General features: G+C 45.7%; 1 protein-coding gene across 1 annotated transcript in view; it reads left to right on the top strand.

Moving 5' to 3' along the window:
* Positions 1-389: 389 nt before the first annotated feature.
* Positions 390-24,005, top strand: part of LOC126035500 (regulator of G-protein signaling 7-binding protein-like) — a 91,763-nt gene continuing 68,147 nt past the window's right edge. The window contains exons 1-2 of the mRNA XM_049794156.1: positions 390-548; positions 3,339-3,505. Coding sequence (XP_049650113.1) covers positions 390-548; positions 3,339-3,505 — 326 coding nt within the window. The remainder of the gene's footprint in view (positions 549-3,338; positions 3,506-24,005) is intronic.

Raw genomic sequence — 24,005 nt, 5'->3', positions numbered from 1 at the left:
GCGGCCGCTGGATGGGAGCCCTTCTCCGCCGGGCACGGCCGCTCTCCTCCCCCCCACTGGCTGCGGGAAGGAGGACGGCAAAGCATGCCACCGGCGGGGCGGTTCCGCAGGGACTGACATGCTGCTGAAGGAGAAAAGGCGCCAGCCCCTCCGCCTCTCCCCGCGGTAGCGAAGGCGATGCTGCAGGGCGCTCTCCGGGCTCTCCCGCAGGTGCCAGGCTATCACCCACACCAGCCGCGTTCGCTGCCGTGACCAGCGCGGCCCCGGGCGAGCCGAGGCGACGAGCGGCGCGGGCCTGCACCCCTCTTCGGGGCGGCGGCGGGGGAAGGTGCTGACTGCGCCCGCGGGGCCCTGCGCGGCGGGCGGCTCCGCGCGGCGGATGCGTTTGCATGAGCTCTGCACCGAGCTGGCGCAGGAAGCGCCTCTGCTCCGCCGCCTCAATTTTCCAGGGCAGCAAGACCTCGCCGCACGACCACGACGGTGAACGCCGGAGCAGCGGCTCTGACAGCGCCTACCAGACTCAGAGAGCCCTGGATGACTGCAAGATGGTGCGTACCACAAAAGGGCTTGCCTTAATTTTTATATTTTCCGAGTGTTCTCGTCGCTGGTGGCGGTGCCCCTCTTCCCGCCAGCTTGCCTATTCCCCATCACATGCAGTTGCACTATTTTTAAAACTTCAGTCCCTGTCGGGGGTGCTGCCCTTTAGCCTAACTCGTAGCGGTTCAAACACGGGAGAGGGGAGGGAAAAACGAAACCTGTGGGGAGCCGGCTGGGTGTTGCAGGACAGGTAGGGTAGGGACTGGAGCCGGGCACCTGGCCCTGCAGGAGCAGGAGCCCTTCCCAGCACATGCTGCCTTCGAGGCACTGCCAAGCAGCTGGACTTGCATTCTGCTAGATCTGGCCAAATCTGTCCCCAGACTTGCGCTCACTGCAGCCTAAATAGGTAAATAGTTGCCTCCACTGCATCAGTGTGCTCTGTGCTTGCTGTCTTGTGTGCAGCAACCACACTCTTGCCCTAAAATCTTTCTAAAACAAGATTCAGAATTTGAGGCCCCAAAATTCTTTCCCTGACATACATGGTACCTGTTTCCAGCCTCCCCAGAGTAGCTGATTGCAATTGTAAAATCCCATATCAAGCACCTGCATCCATGTTATTTTTGGACTGTCACATTATGGTATGACATTTTTCTCCATTCATGCTCAAAATGTTTGGATCTGGACACTTTCCTCCAAACCAGCACCATACACCCCATATCTGGCTCCTTGGGCTACAGTCAGCTGGACATTGGGCCCCAAAATTGCTCCTCTCACCAATGACAGAAATAGAAAACAAATGAAGTTGCTGCTACTTTACTTGAAAAATCTGGATCTTGCTACATCTCTGTCCAGTAGCATTGGAAATACATCATCTTCTACTTCTGCTGGATTCTGGCACTTTTTTTTCCTCTAATATTGCAAACTGTACTGGCAGATACCCACTCTGATACTTCAAAATTCAGAGCAACTCCCAGCGCGCCAAGGAACAAAAGCTGCCACAGTAGCTCTATAAATACACCCAACAAGTGGATCCTACTGGGTCCTGCCTTTTTTCTCATTCCCGACAGCATAATTTGGTTAGTTAAACAGAAATACTAGCTTTGTTTCTTCACTGTTTATCTGGTAGAATTCACTGATTAGAAATAAAATATGATTTACAGATGGATTGTCAAGATGCAGTAAGATTCAGGAGATAAACCCAATGTTTTTATTCTTTTTCTCTCTCTATGCTGCAGCATCAGTATGGTTTTGTTTTCCTTGGCAATGCTGAGGTGGCTAAATGTGTCCTCTATTTAGACAGGGGATATCAGGTGAGAACTGGCAAAATGTGTCTGGTGCAACCAATTACCATTTGCAGGATGAGACGCTTTTCTGTTTTTCTTAATGCAGAATAACTACACTATAACAGAACGTAATACAATTTTTTTTTTCTCCATTGCTTTCATGCATCCTCTACAGAATGAGAGAGTTGAAGCCAGGTTTAGCAGAGTACAAGTATTGTGCCTGGGACTGTTTGGTGTCTGCTTTTTTTGTTTGTTTGTTTTGGGGGGTGGTTTTTTGCAGATGTATCAGAATGCATTGGGATTGTTTTGCTGCTCCAGAAGCAGAGGAACCTATTTGCTACTGTTACAATGGAATTTAAGAAAGCATGGCCCAAAAATGAGTCCTGATACTATTCTCAGTTATACAGAGTAATTACAGTGGGATGCATGAAGAGCCAGAATGTCGCAGGAGAAGTGACTCATTTATTTTCTGAGTATGAGAATTTGAGGGCTTTGACTTTATAATAATTTGGTAGATCTGATAGAATCCAGGTGCCAGATCCAGGTTTTTAGCATGCTTGTATGTTGGGATATGTTGAATTCTTGGTGGTAATGAAAGCTGCAGAATTATGAGCAGTTACTCTTGTCTGTTTTTATGTAGTTTGGAAATTGAGGTCAAATTAGCAAAACAAAGATAAATAAATATTCTGTTCTATTGCTCCCTGCCTTCCACCCTTGCCACCATGTGGAACAAGTGGTCTGATGTGCTTTCTTTCAGAAGACAGCAAATGCTTTATTTCCTTAAAATATAATCCCACATAGGTGGAACTAAACAATAATGATCTTTCCATCACTGTAAAAGTTACCCATTTATCCAATAGCATCCATGTGTATCTGCTGGACATTAGATTTCTGTGAAAAGGTTGAAGTGTTTATTTACTTATTTGTTTCACCCCACACACACATAGGAAAAAGTGCTTTCTGGAATCCTAACTGGAAAGTGCCTATCTGGTACATCTTCTCAGCTAATAGCTTCTGATCAGTTTTAAGTCTGAAAGTTGGGTTAGAGGCCAGTGACAGAACAGAAATCATTACAAAATAAATTAACAAAATCTCCACTGTAAAAGCAAATGCTACATTACAATCCCTAAACGTGCTGTTAATCAGGAAGCAGGAGGAGCAAAGGCAATCATTTCTGGAGATATTTTTGTCTCTTATGATAGCAAAAAATAACCTCATGCTACTAGTAAAACAGATGGTTTTTTTGTCTGCTTAATATTTAAGACTAATAACTCAAACACTTTCAGAGATTAAAAGCAGAAACACTACTTTCCTGCAAATGAACATTTATAGCTCACAGAAGAGGCAGCTGGCATGGAGGCCCTAATCATTTACTAAATCTTAGGCACTTGATCCTGTATGCCATGAAATTGGGAGCAGCAGGAACAAACCCTAGATTGGGCATGTTTTTTAAAAACTTGATTGTTTTTATCAGTGTAGTTAAATGTCTCATGTAAGTAAATCCTCTTTGTTTTTCAGCTTGTCCAGGAGTTCAATACCCAGGTTGCTCTATACCGGGAGCTGGTCATTTCCATTGGGGATGTCTCAGTCACCTGTCCATCTCTGCATGCGGAAATGCACAAAACTCGAACCCGAGGATGTGAGATGGCCTATCAGGTTCATCAAAAACTAGCAGCAGTTTCTGGGTAGGAGTCTACTTACATTTAATTAAAGCTTTACTCATATGCACATCTTTAATAAATACTACATTGAGGAAACTTTCAGCAAAAGCATTAACTTGTGTTTCTGTTTTAGGCATAGAGATGTATGACCACAAATCCTACATGATGCTCATATCCTTATGATAGTGCAATTTTGGGTCAAATCCTGGTCCCCTGTGGTGGGTTGACCCTGGCTGGATGCCAGGTGCCCACCAAAGCCGTTCTATCACTCCCCTTCCTCAGCTGGGTGGGGGAGAGAAAATATAATGAAAGACTCATGGGTTGAGATAAGGACAGGGAGAGATCACTCAGCAATTACCGTCACAGGCAAAACAGACTCGACTTGGGGAAGATTAACTTAATTTATTACAAATCAACCAGAGTAGGGTAATGAGAAATAGAACCAAATCTCAGAACACCTTCCCCCCACCCCTCCCTTCTTCCTGGGCACAACTTCACTCCCAAATTCTCTACCTCCTCCCCCGAGTGGGAGGAATGGGGGTTGCAGTCAGTTCATCACATGTTGTCTCTGCTGCTCCTTCCTCCTCAGGGGCAGGACTCCTCATTCTTCCCCTGCTCCAGCATGGGGTCCCTCCCATGGGAGACAGTCCTCCACAAACTTCTCCAACATGAGTCCTTCCCATGGGCTACAGTTCTTCATGAACTGCACCAGCATGGGTCCCTTCCATAGCGTGCAGTCCTTCAGGAGCACACTGCTCCAGCGTGGGTCCCTTGCAGGGTCACAAGAACTGCCAGAAAACCTGCTCCAGCGTGGGCTCCTCTCTCGTGGATCCTCAGGTCCTGCCAGGACCATGCTCCAGCGTGGGCTTCCCACAGGGTCACAGCCTTTTTCAGGCATCCACCTGCTCTGGCATGTGGTCCTCCACGGGCTGCAGGTGGATATCTGCTCCACCGCGGACCTCCATGGGCTGCAAGGGGACAACCTGCCTCACCATGGTCTTCCCCACGGGCTGCAGGGGAATCTCCGCTCTGGCACCTGGAGCATCTCCTCCCCCTCCTTCTTCACTGATCTTGGTGTCTGCAGGGCTGTTTCACTTACATGTTCTCACTCCTTTCTTCTGGCTGTGGTTTTCTGTTCCACAGCAACTTTTTTCCCTTCTTAAAAATGTTATCACAGAGGCGCTACCACTGTTGCTGGTTGGCTCAGCCTTGGCCAGCGGCGGGTCCATCTTGAAGCCAGCTGGCATTGGCTCTGTTGGACATAGGGGAAGCTTCTAGCAGCTTCTCACAGAAGCCACCCCTGTAGCCCCCCTTGCTACCAAAACCTTGCCATGCAAACCCAATGCATCCCCTTACCAAGATGGTATCTTACTAATTTCACTGGATGCTTTTATGTAAGATGAACAGGATTTTACTCTTCATCACTAGACAAAAAGATCAAGGGAGAAGCCTTGCCTTTCAGGGGTGAAATAGCAATAGATTTCTGCCCAATCCTTCATTGAGTATACCTAATTGAACAGGTAGAGACAACTAATTCAGCTTAACTGGAGACTTAGGAAAATTAGAGGAAAAGAATAAGGTGAAAATTACAGAAGTGGGGGGAATACAAATACTATTGTGAAAACTTGTGTTTACATTCTACATGTTTTTAAATACTTACTTGTGTTGAAATGAGGATTGAAGCTTTGCCAGCATAATGTTTGAATTTATTCTTTGAAGGACTTAGTGTATTACATTATATACATTCCTTTCCATGGTGACAGAATGTATCATCACATATTTGAGACTATGCCTCAGTACAAGATAAACCAGGATAAATAGCTGTATCTTATAAAACATGAATTCATGCTGCTTACATGAAGTCTAATTATTTGTGGGTTCTTCACAGTATGGTGACTGGGGCATTTGTATTAACACATGTATCTCCTGTGTTTTGTCTCTCTGACCACACTTCATCAGAGCTTTCTGCACCTGCCTTATCCAACATAATCCATTGTGTGCCACTGGAAAAAAAATCTTTCTTTTTTTTGCAGCTCTGCCTAATCCCCATTGAAGTTTCTTCATCAGTTTAATGTATATGAAAAATCTGTCATAGGTTTAGTATATAAGAGAAGGCCACACTAAAAAGCTAAACAGAAAAAAACACTGGTTGGTCATTTTAGTAAAACTTTTAACATTTTTAGATGTGATTTTGTGGAAAAACTCTTAAGTTGATATTACAGCCTCTGATTTGTTCCTCAAACAAAATACATGCTTTTAAGTTACTAAAGTCTGTGAGAATTAAAAAAAACCAGACCAACCACAAGATACAGTTCTTTTTAACCAGTGTACACTACCTCAACACTGTAGCACTGAAATTGTGGAAACAAACAACAGTGAAATTGATCTTGTGCACTTTCAGACTCAAAGGAGAGACTAATACAAACCAAAATAATACATCTGAATAGCAGAACCTAACTTGGATTCCCCCCCCCCCCCCCCAATAAAGAAAACCATAGACACATGTTCATTTAGAAGTATGGAGTTTTTTTAAGTAATCATTTCACAGTTGGGAGTCTGTCATATGCACAAAGATGTCCTGAAGGTTGTGCAGATGCTACGAGATTGACATTTAGCTAATCTAAACCTGTTTTAAATAACTATGATAATAATGTGATATCCATAACAACTGGTAGGTGTTAGAAATCCTCTTGAAATTACTTGTTTAGTTTGACAGACATTTTACAAGATGTGTTTCACATCCTCACCCTCCTATAGCTGAGGAAAGCCATGTGAGCCAACTTAACTTTTTTGGTGTATCTGTGAGGAAAGATGGGAGATGAAGGTGCAGTAAGGCTTCAGTGTTGAAAACAAATAGAAGGAGAAGAGAAATAGTCTCAGAGGTTCAGTCTAATTCAGCAGGAAGAGCGGTGCAGTGCATATGGCATAGGATCTGGAATGGGAACCTAATTTGGTAGGAAGAAAAAGTATCAGGAAGAAAAATATTTAGGGACATGAATGTATTAAATCATCTCCAGTAATAAATAGCCAGGAGGATAGTCAGGAGGGTAGTGTATTGCTCAGAAATCACTGGTAGTCAGCAGATGGGACAGACTCATTTAGTTCACTGCTTTAGTTCAAAATGCATAGCACTGCACTATGCGAACTCCTGGGTAAGACAACCAATTCAATTTTCCAAAGCTTGTTAAAAGAAGTCTATTACTTTCCCAGCCAGAGAGAATAATAACAATTAGCTAATTATGTTACTAGACTATAAAATTTCATTACAGATCAGCATTCTATTAGTTAAGGTCATCAATAATATTCAGTTAGTCTCTAATTGACCTGAGCTGTTGCAGGGCACTGAGTTTCTTTCAAGAAGTTGGCACTGCTGTCTCAGACAACATTAAGTTCATTAATCTTCTTTGTGCTGATGTCTTCCTTGGAAAATTAGCAGAGAGCTTCATTTTATGCTTCCTGTTTGAATACATCAGGATTTGAGACTCTTAAATGCACTTCTGATTCAGGCAGCTACAAGAGGCACCTATTTCCCTTCATAACTCACCTGTTCTACCAGACTAGGGAAGATAACAAAGAGGAAAGGTGCAAAGACTCAGAAGGAAAGAAACAGGAACAGATCCATTAGTGCTGAGAAAGGCAGCTCTGGAAGAAATTTTGGGAACTGTGGGAAGGGAAGGAAATGCTGAGGTGGAGATAATACATTAGGAACTGAACAGGATAGAAGAAGTTATGAGGAGGAAAAAAATTTGATCATGGGCATCTCAGTTTTGGAATATTAGATGGACATCAGAGTAGGACAGTGGTGTCATATGAACAAGAAGAGAAGACTGCAGTTGTAGCTGTAGAAAAAGTATACACTGATAAGCCATCAAAAAGAAATTCAGCTAAGGAAATGGAGGGAGTGAAAGCCACACTTAAATTTTAAAAACCGAAAGAAAAACAAAGGAGATGATGGTGACAAAGATAAGGAAGTAGCAAGGAAACATAAAATCTTACAAAGTCTGTACTGGATTAGACCATATTACCCCAGCTAGCCCAAATCTGACAGCTGCCAGTAGCAGAGATTTGGTAAAAAAGCATATAAAAAACAAACTGTGCATAGAATGATGCCTTCCCTAGTATACTTGCCACTTCCCAGCTGTCGTGGTTTAACCCCAGCCAGCAACTAAGCACCACGCAGCCGCTTCCTCACTCCCCCCCATCCAGTGGGATGGGGAGAAAATTGGGAAAAGAAGTAAAACTCGTGGGTTGAGATAAGAATGGTTTAATAGAACAGAAAAGAAGAAACTAATAATGATAACACTAATAAAATGACAACAGTAGTAATAAAAGGATTGGAATGTACAAATGATGCACAGGGCAATTGCTCACCACCCGCAGACCAACAACCAGCTAGTCCCCGAGCGGCGATTCCCCGCCCCCACTTCCCAGTTCCTAAACTAGATGGAACGTCACATGGTATGGAATACACCGTTGGCCAGTTTGGGTCAGGTGCCCTGGCTGTGTCCTGTGCCAACTTCTTGTGCCCCTCCAGCTTTCTCGCTGGCTGGGCATGAGAAGCTGAAAAATCCTTGACTTTAGTCTAAACACTACTTAGCAACAACTGAAAACATCAGTGTTATCAACATTCTCAAAACATAGCACTGTACCAGCTACTAGGAAGACAGTTCACTCTATCCCAGCTGAAACCAGGACAGTATCCACCCCTTATTCTATACCATTGATGTCATGCTCAATTCCCATACCTTTAGTTACATTAGTTACATCCTGATCAATCATCATCACCTTTCCATCCCTTTGAGACATATGAACAATGAGATATATATATATATGTATACACACACACAGATATCATTCCTTTAGTTCATGGGTTATGTTCATAAAACGTTTGTTGAATTCATTTAGTTTCTGACTCTGGGGTCCATCTGTCATACCAGTCTGTCTGGGCAGGAGGGATGGTGCAAAGTCCTCTCAGTCGGTAGAGCAAAATTGGGCTTGAGTGCGGTATGACGAGAAGGTGACATTTGATGCAGCAGGAGGATGGTGTGCACAATTGGATTGTTGCATGCTGGAGTCAGTTCTGGTTCCATCACTACTGTGCTTTGCTCAGTTTTATCACAGTTCATTCTTGCTTGATCTAAGTGATTCTTACTATGGTACTGTTGGAGCGTCGGAGGAATGCACATAAGTCGACCCAATATGAGTGATAGAAGTGATTCAACTTTATTTGCACGGATAGCTCATATTTATACAGTTTGCGATAATTATGCCTACTAGTCCTAATATGATTGGTACATTGCTAATGTTTATTCATTACTAAAACACACCCACTTGTGATTTGCAGCTATGCGTGTTCAGTAACTTTCTCATGGGAACTTCTTCAAAAGTTACTTATGAAGTTATGCCAAGGTCACACCGTTTTTATTTTTCTCCTGATAACGGCAAGACCAGCTGCTGTTTTTCTCCTGCTACCAGTAGAGCCAGCTATTTTCGGCCAAGGCCTAATCTTGCTGCTCAAACTGACATTCTTTCACACAGAACTCTGCTCACACAACTTTTCTATAGACCCATGTCCTTTTTCATCAAGCCAATTCCCAACATGGTACTATGGATATAGCATATAACAATTATAGTAATGATAACATACAGTAGCAGGGTGTGATGGGTTAACCCTGGCTGAACACCAGGTGCCCACCAAAGCCGTTCTATCACTCCCCCATCCTCAGCTGGATAGGGGAGAGAAAATATAACAAAAGGCTCGCGGGTCGAGATAAGGACAGGAGAGATCATTCACTATTACCGTCACGGGCAAAACAGACTCAATTTTGCAAAACATACTCAATTTATTACAAATCAACCAGAGCAAGGTAATGAGAAGTAAAATGAAATCTCAGAACACCTTCCCACCACCCCTCCCTTCTTCCCGGGCACAAACTACCCTCCCAGATTTCACCACCAAGCCCCCCCAGCGGCACAGGGGGACAGGGATGGGGTTTATGGTCATCACACATTATTTTCTGCCGCTTCACCTCCTCAGGACGAGGGCTGATCACACTCTTCCCCTGCTCCAGCGTGGGGTCCCACCCACGGGAGACAGTCCTCCACGAACTCCTCCAACGTGGGCCATTCCCACGGGCTGCAGTTCTTCACGAACTGCTCCAGCATGGGTCCATTCCACGGTGTGCAGTCCTTCAGGAGCACACTGCTCCAGCGCGGGTCCCCCACGGGGTCACAAGTCCTACCAGAAAACCTGCTCCGTGGGCTCCTCTCTCCACAGATCCGCAGGTCCTGCCAGGAACCTGCTCCAGCGCGGGGTTCCCACGGGGTCACAGCCTCCTTCGGGAACCCACCTGCTCCGGCGTGGGGTCCTCCACGGGCTACAGGTGGATATCTGCCCCACCGTGGACCTCCCTGGACTCCAGGGGGACAGCCTGCCTCACCAGGGTCTTCACCACGGGCTGCAGGGGAATCTTCGCTCCGGCGCCTGGAGCATCTCCTCCCCCTCCTTCTTCACTGACCTTGGTGTCCGCAGGCTTGTTTCTCTTACATGTTCTCACTCCTCACTCCGGCGGCAGTCTCTCTCCGTCCCAACTTTTTTTCCTTCTTAAAAATGTTATCACAGAGGCGTTACCACTATCACTGATTGGCTCGGCCTTGGCCGGCGGCGGGTCCGTCTCAGAGCCGGCTAGTATGGGCTCGCTCTCTCTCTCGAACACAGGGGAAGCTTCCAGCAGTTTCTTACAGAAGCCACCCTTGTAACCCCCCCCCGCTACCAAAACCTTGCCAAACAAAACCAATACACAGGGTTATATAGCAACTAATAATCATACAGTTTAATTCTGGCTATTTTCACCTAAAATCAAATCCCCTTGAGGCACACATCAGACTTCTCCATCTTTTCGCATCACCCACCAAGTGCACCCAGGCCCTTGAGCAAAAGCAATCCCACGAATGGGTTTACCTTTGCCTGAGGCAGGAGTAACCCAGACTGTTTTCCCTAACATATTTTTCATGTGCACTACAGGGACTTTATCCCTTCTACAGTATGTAAAAATTCTGATTGGGCAGGGCCACTCCGATTGCCAGATCCTCTGGTATTAACTAACCAGGTGGCTTTTGCTAGATGTGTATCCCAATGTTTGAAAGTTCCACCCCCTATTGCTTTCAATGTAGCTTTTAACAGTCCATTGTATTGTTTGATTTTCCCAGAGGCTGGTGCATGATAGGGAATATGATACACCCACTCAATGCCATGCTCTTTGGCCCAGGTGTCTATGAGGTTGTTTCGGAAATGAGTCCCGTTGTCTGACTCAATTCTTTCTGGGGTGCCATGTCGCCACAAGACCTGCTTCTCAAGGCCCAGGATAGTATTCCGGGCAGTGGGATGGGGTACAGAATATGTTTCCAGCCATCCGGTGGTTGCTTCCACCATTGTAAGCACATAGCACTTGCCTTGGCGAGTTTGTGGGAGTGTGATATAGTCAATCTGCCAGGCTTCCCCATATTTATATTTCAGCCATCACCCTCCATACCACAGGGGCTTTAGCTGCTTGGCTTGCTCAATTGCAGCACGTTTCACATTCATGAATAACCTGTGAGATAGTGTCCATGGTCAAGTCCACCCCTCAATCACGAGCCCATCTATATGTTGCATCTCTTCCCTGATGGCCTGAAGTATCATGGGCCCACAGAGCCATAAATAGCTCACCCTTATGTTGCCAGTCCAGGTCCACCTGAGACACTTCATCTTGGCAGCCTGATCCACCTGTTGGTTGTTTCGATGTTCCTCAGTGGCCCGACCCTTGGGTATGTGAGCATCTACATGACGTACTTTTACAACCAGATTCTCTAGCCGGGACGCAATATCTTGCCACAGTGTGGCAGCCCAAATGGGTTTACCTCTGCACTGCCAGTTGCTCTGCTTCCATTGCTGTAACCACCCCCATAGGGCATTTGCCGCCATCCATGAGTCAGTATAGAGATAGAGCACTGGCCACTTTTCTCTTTAAGCAATATCTAATGCTAGCTGGATGGCTTTCACCTCTGCAAACTGACTTGATTCACCTTCTCCTTCAGCAGTTTCTGCAACTTGTCGTGTAGGACTCCATACAGCAGTTTTCCACCTTCGATGCTACAATGTGACAGGATCCGTCAGTGAACAGGGCATATTGCCTCTCATTTTCTGGCAGTTTATTATACTGCGGGGCTTCTTCAGCACGTGTCACCTCCTCCTCTGGCGACATTCCAAAATCTTTGCCTTCTGGCCAGTCCGTGATCACTTCCACAATTCCTGGGTGACTGGGGTTTCCTTTGCGAGCCCGCTGTGTGATCAGTGCGATCCACTTACTCCACGTGGCGTCAGTCGCGTGATGTGTAGAGGAGACCCTCCCTTTGAACATCCAGCCCAGCACTGGCAGTCGGGGTGCTAAGAGGAGCTGTGTCTCAGTACCAACCACTTCTGAGGCAGCTCAAACTCCTTCATATGCTGCCAATATCTCTTTTTCAGTTGGAGTATAGCGAGCCTTGGATCCTCGATATCCTCGACTCCAAAACCCCAGGGGTCGGCCTCGGGTCTCCCCAGGTGCTTTCTGCCAAAGGCTCCAGGTAGGGCCATTCTCTCCAGCTGCAGTATAGAGCACATTTTTAACATCTTGTCCTGTCCGGACTGGTCCAAGGGCTACTGCATGAACAATCTCCCCATTAATTTGTTCAAAGGCTTGTTGTTGTTCAGGGCCCCTTTGAAAATCATTCTTCTTTCGGGTCACTTGATAGAGAGGGCTTACAATCGAAATGTACTTTGGAATATGCATTCTCCAAAACCCCATGACACCTAAGGCAGCCTGTGTGTCCTTTTTATTAGTTGGGGGAGACATAGCTGCTATTTTGTTAATCACTTCCTTTGGGATCTGATGACGTCCATCTTGCCAGTTTATTCCCAAAACCTGGATCTCCTGTGCAGGTCCCTTGACCTTACTTTCTTTTATGGCAAAACCGGCTTTCAGAAGGATTTGGATTATTTTCTTCCCTTTCTCAAAGACTTCTTCTGCTGTGTTGCCCCATACGATGATGTCATCAATGTATTGCAGGTGTTCTGGAGCTTCACCTTTTTCTAGTGCAGTCTGGATTAGTCCATGGCAAATGGTGGGGCTGTGTTTCCACCCCTGGGGCAATCGATTCCAGGTGTACTGGACACCCCTCCAAGTAAAGGCAAATTGTGGATGACACTCTGTTGCCAGAGGGATTGAGAAAAACGCATTAGCAATGTCAATTGTGGCATACCACTTGGCTGCCTTTGACTCTAGTTCATGTTGAAGTTCTAGCATATCTGGAACGGCAGCACTCAGCAGTGGCGTAACTTCATTCAGGCTGCGATAGTCAACTGTTAGTCTCCATTCCCCATTATACTTTCGCACTGGCCATATGGGACTATTAAAGGGTGAGCGAGTTTTGCTGATCACTCCTTGGCTTTCCAGTTGGCAAATCAACTTGTGGATGGGAATCAGAGAGTCTCGGTTGGTGCGATATTGCCACCGGTGCAGCATCGTGGTAGCAATTGGCACTTGTTCTTCAACCTTCACAACTCCACAATCAAAGGGTCTTGAGACACACCAGGCAGGGTAGACAGCTGTTCAGTGCCCTCCGTCTCCAAGGCAGCTATACTGAAAGCCCATCGATACCCCTTCAGGTCCTTAAAATACCCTCTCCTGAGATAGTCTATGCCAAGGATACACGGAGCCTCTGGACCAGTCACAATGGGGTGTTTCTGCCATTCATTCCCAGTTAGGCTTACTTCATCTTCCAATACAGTTAACTCTTGGGATCCCCCTGTCACACCAGAAATGCAAATGGGTTCTGCCCCTTTATTACTTGATGGCATTAGCGTGCATTATGCACTGGTGTCTACTAGAGCCTTATACTCCTGTGGGTCTGACGTGCCAGGCCATCGAATCCACACAGTCCAATAGACCCAGTTATCCCTTTCCTCCCCCTGGCTGGAGGCAGGGCCCCTCTAATTCTGGTTAGAGTATCCAGTATTCCCTTCTCGTAAAATTGGCTCAGAATTCCCTTCAAGAGGATCAGAAATAAGATCAACCCTTCTACTCTGTTTGGAAACTGGAGCGGCATTTTTCCTCGTAGAATCCCCTTTTGTGGTGGTTTTTCCTCACAACTCATGTACCCGTGCATTTAGGACCAAGGTAGGTTTTCCGTCCCATTTCCTTGTGTCCTCTCCCTGATCACATAGGTAAAACCACAGGGCACCTCGCGGTGTGTACCTTCTATATTCTCTCTCTTGGGCAGAAGAACGCTCATTCCTAATAGCTGAGACATTGGCCCTTACAGGTGGAGAGTAGGACATATCCTCTTTGATTTGTTGAACATCCTGGGACAGCTCCTCCACAGCCGAAATGCAGGCTTATAGGGAGGAGGAGAGATTTTCTTCGTATTGCCAGAGTTGGTGAGCCACTGTAAGAGACTGAATTCTTATCCTGAACCATTTGCCTCAGTGACTGTCAGGTGTGGGGGACTGGACCATCATCTCAAGGAACTGTGAACTGCTTATCTTGAGCCCTTTGTCTCTAAGATGGCCTGTTTAAGCAGGACACTCCTGCAGATAAGGACGATTACCAGGCCATTGAGGCATCCAGAGGAGGAAAGGGGCTGGAGCTGATAATATACTGGTTTCGGGAGGTCCTGTGATGGACGAAACCTGCAGTGCATGACATCATTGAAATATGCCCTATAAAAAACTCATAGAGACAAGCTGTGGAGGGGCCTTCCTCACCAGCAACGAATTGAAGACTGAGGACCAACGGGACGCTGCTGGATCCGTGGTGGTGACTATCCTAGCAATCCTATCCCGACTGCTTGCTTAATTTCTACGTTTTCTTCCATTCTATCCTATCGCTACCATTTTGATAATTTTGATAATAAAAGCTATTTTGACTATACAGCATTTGACCTCGTTTGTGTCTTAATCTTGCTCTTGGGATCATATCGAAACCTCCCCCGACATTGGATCGGGACAGCCACTTCATCCACTGTCGGTGCCTCTTCGTCTTTCCAGGTCATTATTGCCAGTGAGTTGGCATAGGACAATGGTGCGCTCCGTACAAACTTCCACCACATGGGTCGTGTGCATGGGACTTCATCTGGATCTTTGGGTAACTGTGGATTGTCCAGGTCATGATGAATCGTCTCTAGCATGGCTAATTCCCTCAGATATTGGATACCTCTTTCCATGGTAGTCCACTTGCTTGATTAACATATAACATCTTCCTTAAAGGGTTACCTTTCCTTCACACTTGACAGGAGTCGCCTCCAGAGGCTGAGGGCTTGTATCCCTTTTCCAATTGCCTTGTCAATGCCACCTTCCCTGGCAAGCGATCCCAGCTGCTTGGCTTCCCTACCTTCTAATTCCAAGCTATTAGCCCCATTGTCATTGCATCGGAGGAGCCAGGTGATAATATGCTCACCTATACCGCAGCCGAAACCTTTTCGCATATCCCGCAGCTCACTCAAGGATAGGGATCAGGTGATTACTTCTGGTTCTGCTTCTTCCTCCTGTTCCCGTGATGACCCTGGTTCACCTTCATCCTTCGCTAAGCGAACTGATTTTTTTTGTATATTTCTTTTTATGTACAGGGGCAACTGATACTGGTGCAGGTTGGTCTGCTGGTTCAGTTGCAGTATTGCTCGCCGGGTTTTGGATAACCGCAGTGTCTGTCGCTGAGGTTTGGGTAGCAGCAGTGCTCGTCGCTGGGGCTGGAGGGACCGCAGTGCCCATTGCCAAGGTTTGGGTAGCTGCCATGCTCGTTGCCGCGGCTGGAGGGGCTGCAGTGCCTGTTGCTGAGGTTTGGGTAGCCACAGTTCTCGTCGCCAGGGCTGGAGGGGTCACGGTGCCTGTCGCCAAGGTCTGGGTGCCTGCAATGCTCGTTGCTGGGCCTGGAGGGGCTGCAGCACCCATTGTCCAGTTCTGGGCTCCCTAGTAGAAAAGAGAAAGGGACATACTGCAGTGGGTCTAGTCAATGGCCATGAAGATGATTAAGAGCACGCAGCATCTGACATACAAGGAGAGGCTGATGGACCTGGGATTGTTTAGTTTGGAGAAGAGAAGGCTTGTAAGGGGGATCTTATCAATGTGTATAAATACCTGATGGGATAGCATAAAGAAGACACAGCCAGACTCTTCTCAGTGGTATCCAGTGATAGGACAACAGGCAGTGGGCACAAATTGAAATACAGGAAATTTGATTTAAACATTTTTAAACCCCCTTTTTTACTGCAAGGTTGGTAGAATATTGGAACAGGTGCCCAGAGAGGTTGTGGAATCTCCTTGGAGATACTCAGAACTCAACTGGACATGGTCATTAGTGACCTGCTCCAGTTGACACTGCTTTGAGCAGGGGGGTTAGACTAGATTGGCTCTAGATGTTCCTTCTAGCCTGTGACAAAAGTTACCGTAAATCTTCTCATTGGGAAAATTCCAAGATAAAGTTTCCTTATTTTACATTGGGGTGCATCTGTTACTTTTATAATACAGTTGTTACATGTAACTTCCCCTGAATTCAAGAAAAGTTAAAGAAGTAGACCTAAAAATCACATCCTGATTGCATTCCCTTCTTTGTTGCAGTGCACAGAAATGTTACCATAGTGCTGCTTTAAGTATGTAGTTTCAGTTAATTTCTACTTTTGTTTTCCTTTGCAATCTACAGTAGATTTCTGATGTTTTCATTAAGCAATAGAGGGTAATTTCTCAGACCTAATTAATATTAGATCAGTTCCTAAGGTTGTTTTAAAACACTCTATTGACACACAGTTGTGGCCAAATTTTTATTAAAATGTCTGAATTTTCCCCAAATTATGACACTTTAAAATGATTATCTGCTTTCTAAAGCACACAAGCAAACAAAAAAGGCTGCTCCAAAATATTTTACAAATTAAGAGAAAAGGAGACTTCAGGCTTATGATATAATGAGAGCTGCATTCAGACAGACATAATAGAAACCATTTTCACTGTTTAACTTAAGATGTTAAATAAAGCACTGCTGGCAGGCAGTATAGCTGAGCAGAAACAAAACATAGCAACACTTAGCTCAACTGGGAAGAATTTTTATAATCATGAATCAAAACCAAGGTAATGCCAGCAGATAGAGCAACAAACTAGAGCTCTGCCCAAGCTAGATACCAAACATGCAGCATGTATGGAGATCTCTGCCCTCCCTAGATGTCTTTGCAGTCACTGCTATTGTACTCCTCTAACCACGTGTGCCAGAGGTGGGGAGAGTGATGTTAATGTTGATCCTTAGAGTTCTGAATTACAGGCACTGCCCCTGTATCCTACCTGAGTTACAGTTAGCATTGTTTCAACAGCCAGATGAAAAGTTAAGAATAAGGTAAGTGCTTCACAGAGGTTGCACCATGATAACCAGAATGTGGCCTGTTGAGAGTATAATTAAATATTAAAAATAATGTAATGACATGTAAGAAAACAAAGCAAGCAGTCAATATTCACTGCAAGAATTGATACTGTTATACGTGGCATACCAACAGCATAATGATCCCTGAATTCATATGGGGGGGTTTTTTGCCAAAATATTGCAGATATTTAAAATATTAAGAACTTAAAAATCTGACCTTAAAAATCCTATTAAGTAAGTACAAAATGTTGAGATTCTGCACTTGTGAAAACTGCGGGAAATATAAAACTTCCCATTTGCACTCACGGGCGTATACTACAACTCATCTCAGTAAGTTGTTCCAATCTGGCAGGCCAGATCCCACAATTCTTACAGTCAAGGCTTACCTGCAAGTTACCTTACTCAGCAAGTTGTCCTGACGACTTGACTGGGACAGTTCAAAATGAGAAAAGTCAGTGAGATCATTTTCTCCCTCCAAAGAAGAGTTTTCAGGATCTGGAGCAAGTTCATTACTGAGCATTCTTATCATATAAAGTCTCATTTTCCCTCAACCTTTACATTCAGCTTCTGTAAACATTTACTGTAACTTTCCTAAATGCTTACAGTTTTCTTGTGATTTTGAGCATATCAGATTCTAGGGGCAAATTCTGACTGTGTTTTTTCTACTCTGTTTGGAATATCTTCACTGATTTCTTAGTCATGAAGTGACTTCAGACTTACTACTGTATATCAGAGATTGCACCTATTCCAGTGACTCAAATCCTATTTTTGACTAATGGGAGTTGGTCTACATGGGAATGTTTTGGGAAGTAAGCTCAGATACAGATATTTTGTGAACATACTCTTTATGGACAAATTAGTGCACGATAAGTATACCATAGCTTACTCTTTTCTCAAGAGGATAAGACACACATACATTGCTCTCACTAGTTTCCTTTGCAAAAAATTCTCTAATTATACAAGCTATGTGCATCTAAAATGATGGAAAGGGACATTGAAATACTAAGACCATTTTCTGTGGAACTGAGTTAAGGTGGGTTCTGTTGTTGAGAATAAAATCTATTTACTCAATTTAAGTTGCAAGCAGAAAAAGAAATCTTTTAAGAGATGCCTCAAGTTCTAATAGGTGAATTCAGAAAGCAAATGATGGAGGAGAAAACAAGGTTACTTACTAAAACTAGAGTTCTCAAAATAGCTAATTCCACAGACTCACTTTTGCTTTGTATCTTTGTCTTTGGAACTGTGCTCTAATAGGCAGTTGGGACTTAAAGATACAAGGTATTTATATCTCCCTTTATAGATCTGTCTTTCATAATTGGGGGCCAGATTTAGTAAAGAGCAAACCTATCTAAAATTGAATTTAGCATTTACTTTTCTATGTCCAAAACAGCAATTCCGAAAAGCCTGAAAGTTCTACATCTGCAGTGACACCATGTAAATTAGTTTTGACAAAGTGAAGAGCTTAGCACCTTGCTTAATGGTAAATCTAATCAGCAGGCAGAAGTGAGGCATTCTTGCTTGTCCAAGCTCTAAGGAGCTTGATCCCATAGGCGCTGCCAGAGCATCCTCAGAGCCTAACACACACTGACAATTTTGAACTCCTCATAAAACACAGTGGCACCTGCCACTTTCTTTTAAACCAAAGCTGAAGGTAAGTCAACTTAATTTCTAGAGCACTTGCACCTACCTCCCATAAAAATGCCCTGACTTCCAGACTACGGGGGGGGGGGGGGGGGGGGGGGGGGGGGGGGAGTGGGAGATAAAAGCAAGATGGACATCATCTTTGTCAGTCACTTATTTGTCCCTTTCTTCCATCTCACACTTTTGTCAGTCACTTATTTGTCCCTTTCTTCCATCTCACACTCAACCAGCACATTTACAGCACCTCCCAGTGCAGCACTGCCACTGCTGAGACACTCAAGGACTGCACATGCTGGGTAAGGCAGGCAGGTAAGCCTGCCTCTTATGTGAAGGGTCCTCTGACAGAAGAGAAGCTGTGTCCCAGCCCAGCAGCCAGGGACTCTGCCCCATGCTCAAGGATCACCACAATTAGGCATATTCTCCCTGGCAGAAATAGAGCACTGTAGCTTTTCGTCTGTGACATGACCTGAAACTGTGAGGTAATTGCAGTGAAGGAGGGGGCATACTGTCATCGTCTGACCCAGTGGGCAGAGTATTGTGCACAAGGGAGCAAAATCGTGTAGAAGTCTGCAGTCTATTTGTGTTTCAAGCAATGCCAGTGTGGGTAAACATTGAAGACTGTTAAGGAACTTCCTTGGTGGTAAGGAGAACTTGTATTCTAGTCCTTGCTCCAATGATTTTTTCTGTCTTTTAAGCAGATAAACCACATAAAGATGCAGGGGAGCAGAGATCCAGAACTCACATGAGTATTTTTCAGCATTCTTCATCTTTAGCCTGGTGAACTGTAAATTCAATCTACACAGTACCTTGGTCTAGGGTTGTAGTAGGCTGCAGGTTTAGGGTTGTTTGGCATCCATTTTGACATGGCTTCTGCATTCAGCACTCCATTCTGGGTCTCAAACTCCAACCTAGAAGAGGATACCAAAAAGTAAGGTGCTGCTGTATTTTAAGTCCTCCACTGGAACTCTCTTCTCTGCTATGCATGAGCAGCATTCGACTATGGTTAGATTCCAGGGGGTTTGTCTCTCTAAATCTAACTTGGGGAGAGTGGAGTATTCTGGCCATAGGTGAGCCTATGTATCTGTAGCAATGGTTGAAATAACTACTGTTTTACACTCTTGTTTTGAGCTATATAAACCTTTTACATCACAAAACTGAAGTTAAGGTAAACATATGTAGCCAGAGAGATTTCGGGACTGAATTAGTTTGGCAGGGTCCCTTTAGAAATGCTGTAGCATCGGAGCTGACATTGTTCAGACAATTCAATGTTTCTGCAAGCATTCTCTAACTTCATGCCCTTCTCTTGCCCCATTTTGTCCTTCCTTCAGAATACCTGCTATCACTGTTGGACATAAAAAGCTTTTCAGACTTCTATGAAAGCAATTTTCTTAGGGAGTAATCAGCCAGAGGATCCAGCTGTTAGGTACATATATAGAAACAGGAAATGTGGGGATTTTGAAAAGCCTACATAACTTAAGTGTTGACTCTTTTTTTGACAGTTGCTGTTACCTTCACTTCACTCCAAATTTTCTCATACCCTCTTCTCCCTTGTTGTCATCCTTTTCTTCAGTGTTTCTGATTCTTGCTTTTTTTCCCCAAAGCCCATCTCCAAACAGTAATGAAATTAATAACACATTTGCTGCTGTCATATTAACTATTTGGAAACTTTTCAGGGCAGAGACCCTGTCCTGGGTTCAGCTGGGATAGAGTTAATTTTTACAGGAACCTGGGAGGTGGGGGCATAGCTGGGGCAGCTGACCTGGACTAGCCAAGGAGCTATTCCATACCATGTGACATCATGCTCAGTATATAAATGGGGAGCGGGCCGGGGGGTGGTCTCTGTTTTCGGTGGGGGAAGTGGCGGAGCGTCGGGTCCCGGGTGGTGAGCAGTTGCACTGTGCATCACTCTTTTTGTATACTTTTTCATTAGTGCCGTTGTTGTTGTTGTAATCTCTTTGTGTTTGTCCCAGTAAACTGCCTTTATCTCAACCCTCGAGGTTCCAGTTTCTTTTTCTTTTTCTCTCCTCCGTCTCCTCCCCATCCCGCCGGAGGGGGGCGGAGGAGTGAGCGAGCGGCTGCGTGGTCCTTTGTTACCGGCTGGGCTGAAACCACGACAGTCCTTTTTGGCGCCCAACGTGGGGCAGAAGGGTTGAGATAACGACAGATCTGGCCAGAGCGTGTTGAAACAAATTTGCCAAACGCATTTCTTAGATAAATAGATGTTAGTCACAATGTTGTTTCATTTGTTTACATGGTGGCGTTTTGTAAGCTCTTATATGCTCTATGTATTGCCTGTAGTTGCGTATCTCATCTCTGGGAGAGTGATTGGGATTATCATTTTGCTGTACTGGGCAATGTCGACTTGTGAAATTACATCAGTGGTCATGAGGTTAAGCTGGTATCTGTATGAGGTAGTGATAATATTTCCATACTTTGGGCGCCTTCTGTCGGATTTTATTGGTAATTACACCCAATCCATGGGGAAATTAGGGGGGGATACCTCCCCCCGTCCGTTCACCTCCCTTTTCTCCTTCCGACTAATTACAACAGCTTTTAAGAATTTGGAATATCCTTGGGATGCGCAAACCAGTGTGCTGTTAGTGCTATGCCTCCAGAATATGTTTCAGGTCTTCTTTAGGGCTACAAAAAGGCTCTTTAAGAGTACCACTCAGAGATCTCCCCCAAAGCTGGATACTCGTGAGTGGCACGGCATGTGGGAGGATGTGGGCAGGTATCTAGAGAACTTCTCACCGCCAGTGACTTGGAAGTTCACTCCCGAACAACTACAGAACCCTCATGAAGTGACAGAATATTTGAAAGAAAAATGCTGTGGCTATCCCAGAGACACACAACTCACTACGTTGTGCTGGGCCCTGGCCAGTATCTACCAAACACTGCTTGATACTAGGCAGCACCCTCAGGGAGAAAAGATGGAAAACAGAACAACAGGCACCGTGGCTACCCCAACCCCAACAACAGAAACCATGGCTGCCCCTACCCCGACAACAAGCACTGTGGCTGCCCCTACCCCGACAACAACCACCGTGGCTGCCCCTACCACGACAACAGGTACCGTGACTACCCCTACCCCGGTGACAGACACTTCAGCTAAACCAGAGAACCAACCTGTGCCAGTATCAGTCGCCCCTGTAGAGAAAAAGAGACACACAAAGAAATCAGTTCGCTTAGTGAGAGATGAAGATGAACCAGGGTCATCGCGAGAACAGGAGGTAGAGGCAGAACCTGAAATAATTACCCGATCTCTATCCATGAGTGAGTTGCGTGACATGCAAAAAGATTTTAGCCACCACCCAGGTGAGCACATTGTTACCTGGCTCCAATGCTGGTATAGCGGGGCTAGTAGTGTGGAATTAGAGGGTAAGGAAGCCAAGCAGTTGGGATCTCTGTCTAGGGAAGGGGGCATCGACAAGGCGATTGGGAGAAAAACACAAGTCCTCAGGCTCTGGAGGCGACTTCTGTTAGGTGTGAAGGAAAGATACCCCTTCAGGGATGAAGTTACATGTCACCAAGGCAAGTGGACCACCATGGAGAGAGGTATCCAGTACCTGAGAGAATTAGCCGTGCTGGAGGTGATTTATAATGATCCAGAAAATGCGCAGTCACCCACAGATCCAGATGAAGTCCAATGCACACAACCCATGTGGCGGAAGTTTCTACGAAGTGCACCACCAACCTATGCCAACTCATTGGCAGTAATGTCCTGGAAAGAAGCCTATGGACAAACGGTGGATGAATTGGCTGTCCAACTCCGGCAATACGAAGGAAGTCTCTCTTCCTCCCTACGGGCCTGTGTCTCAGCTGTAGAGGAATTGTCCCAAGAGTTCCAGCAATTCAAAGTGGATCTGTCCTCCTCCTCACCTGTACAGGCCCGCATCGCAGTTATTGGGAGTAAGCGTTCCTCTGCCCAAGAGAGAGGAGAGAGAAAGTACACTCGACGGGCTAATCTGTGGTTTTACCTGCATGACCATGGAGAGGACATGAGGAAGTGGGATGGAAAACCTACCTCAGTCTTGGATGCACGGGTACAGGAGTTGTGAGAAAAAGCAACCAGAAAAGAGAATTCTTCTTGGAAAACTGCTGCTCCAGTTTCCCATGAGCAGTCCCCTGGACGGAGTAGATGGGCTGATCTCATTTCTGATCCCCTTGAAGGGACTTCTGATTCACGTGTGCAGAAAGTGAGTAACGGATATTCTAACCAGGATTAGAGGGGCCCTGCCTCCAGCCAGGTGGAGGAGAGGGACAACCGAGTCTACTGGACAGTGTGGATTCGATGGCCTGGCACATCAGACCCACAGGAATATAAGGCTCTAGTGGACACTGGTGCACAATGTACCCTCATGCCATCAAGTTATAAAGGGGCAGAACCCATCTGTATCTCTGGTGTGACAGGGGGATCCCAAGAGCTAACCGTATTGGAAGCTGAAATGAGTTTAACCGGGAATGAGTGGCATAAACACCCCATTGCGACTGGCCCAGAGGCCCCGTGCATCCTTGGTATAGATTATCTCAGGAGGGGGTATTTCAAGGACCCAAAAGGGTACCGTTGGGCCTTTGGTATAGCTGCATTGGAGACGGAGGAGATTGAACAGCTGTCTACCCTGCCGGGTCTCTCCCAAGACCCTTCGGTTGTGGGGTTGCTGAAGGTTGAAGAACAACAGGTGCCAATTGCTACCACGACGGTGCACCGGCGACAATATCGCACCAACCGAGACTCCCTGATCCCCATCCATAAGCTGATTTGCCAATTGGAGAGCCAAGGAGTGATCAGCAAGACTCACTCACCCTTTAATAGTCCCATATGGCCCGTGCAGAAATCTAATGGGGAATGGCGACTAACAGTAGATTATCGTGGGCTGAATGAAGTCACGCCACCGCTGAGCGCTGCTGTGCCAGATATGTTAGAGCTTCAATATGAACTGGAATCAAAGGCAACTAAGTGGTATGCCACAATTGACATTGCTAATGCATTTTTCTCCATTCCTTTGGCAGCGGAGTGCAGGCCTCAGTTTGCTTTCACTTGGAGGGGCGTCCAGTACACCTGGAATCGACTGCCCCAGGGGTGGACTTGACCATGGATACTATCGCACAGGTCATCCATGAATGTGAAACATGTGCTGCAATTAAGCAAGCCAAGCGGCAAAAACCCCTGTGGTATGGAGGGTGATGGCTGAAATATAAATATGGGGAAGCCTGGCAGATTGACTATATCACACTCCCATGAACACGCCAAGGCAAGTGCCGTGTGCTTACAATGGTGGAAGCAACCACTGGATGGCTGGAAACATACCCTGTGTCCCATGCCACTGCCCAGAACACTATCCTGGGCCTTGAAGAGAAAATTTTATGGCAACACGGCACCCCAGAAAGAATCAAGTCGGACAACGGGACTCACTTCCGAAACATCCTCGTAGACACCTGGGCCAAAGAACATGGCATTGAGTGGG

Source organism: Accipiter gentilis, chromosome W (assembly GCF_929443795.1).
Source record: "Accipiter gentilis chromosome W, bAccGen1.1, whole genome shotgun sequence".
Classification (NCBI taxonomy): Eukaryota; Metazoa; Chordata; class Aves; order Accipitriformes; family Accipitridae; genus Astur; species Astur gentilis.
The sequence above is the reverse complement of the archived record's forward strand: the minus strand, read 5'-3'. Positions and strand labels throughout refer to the sequence as shown.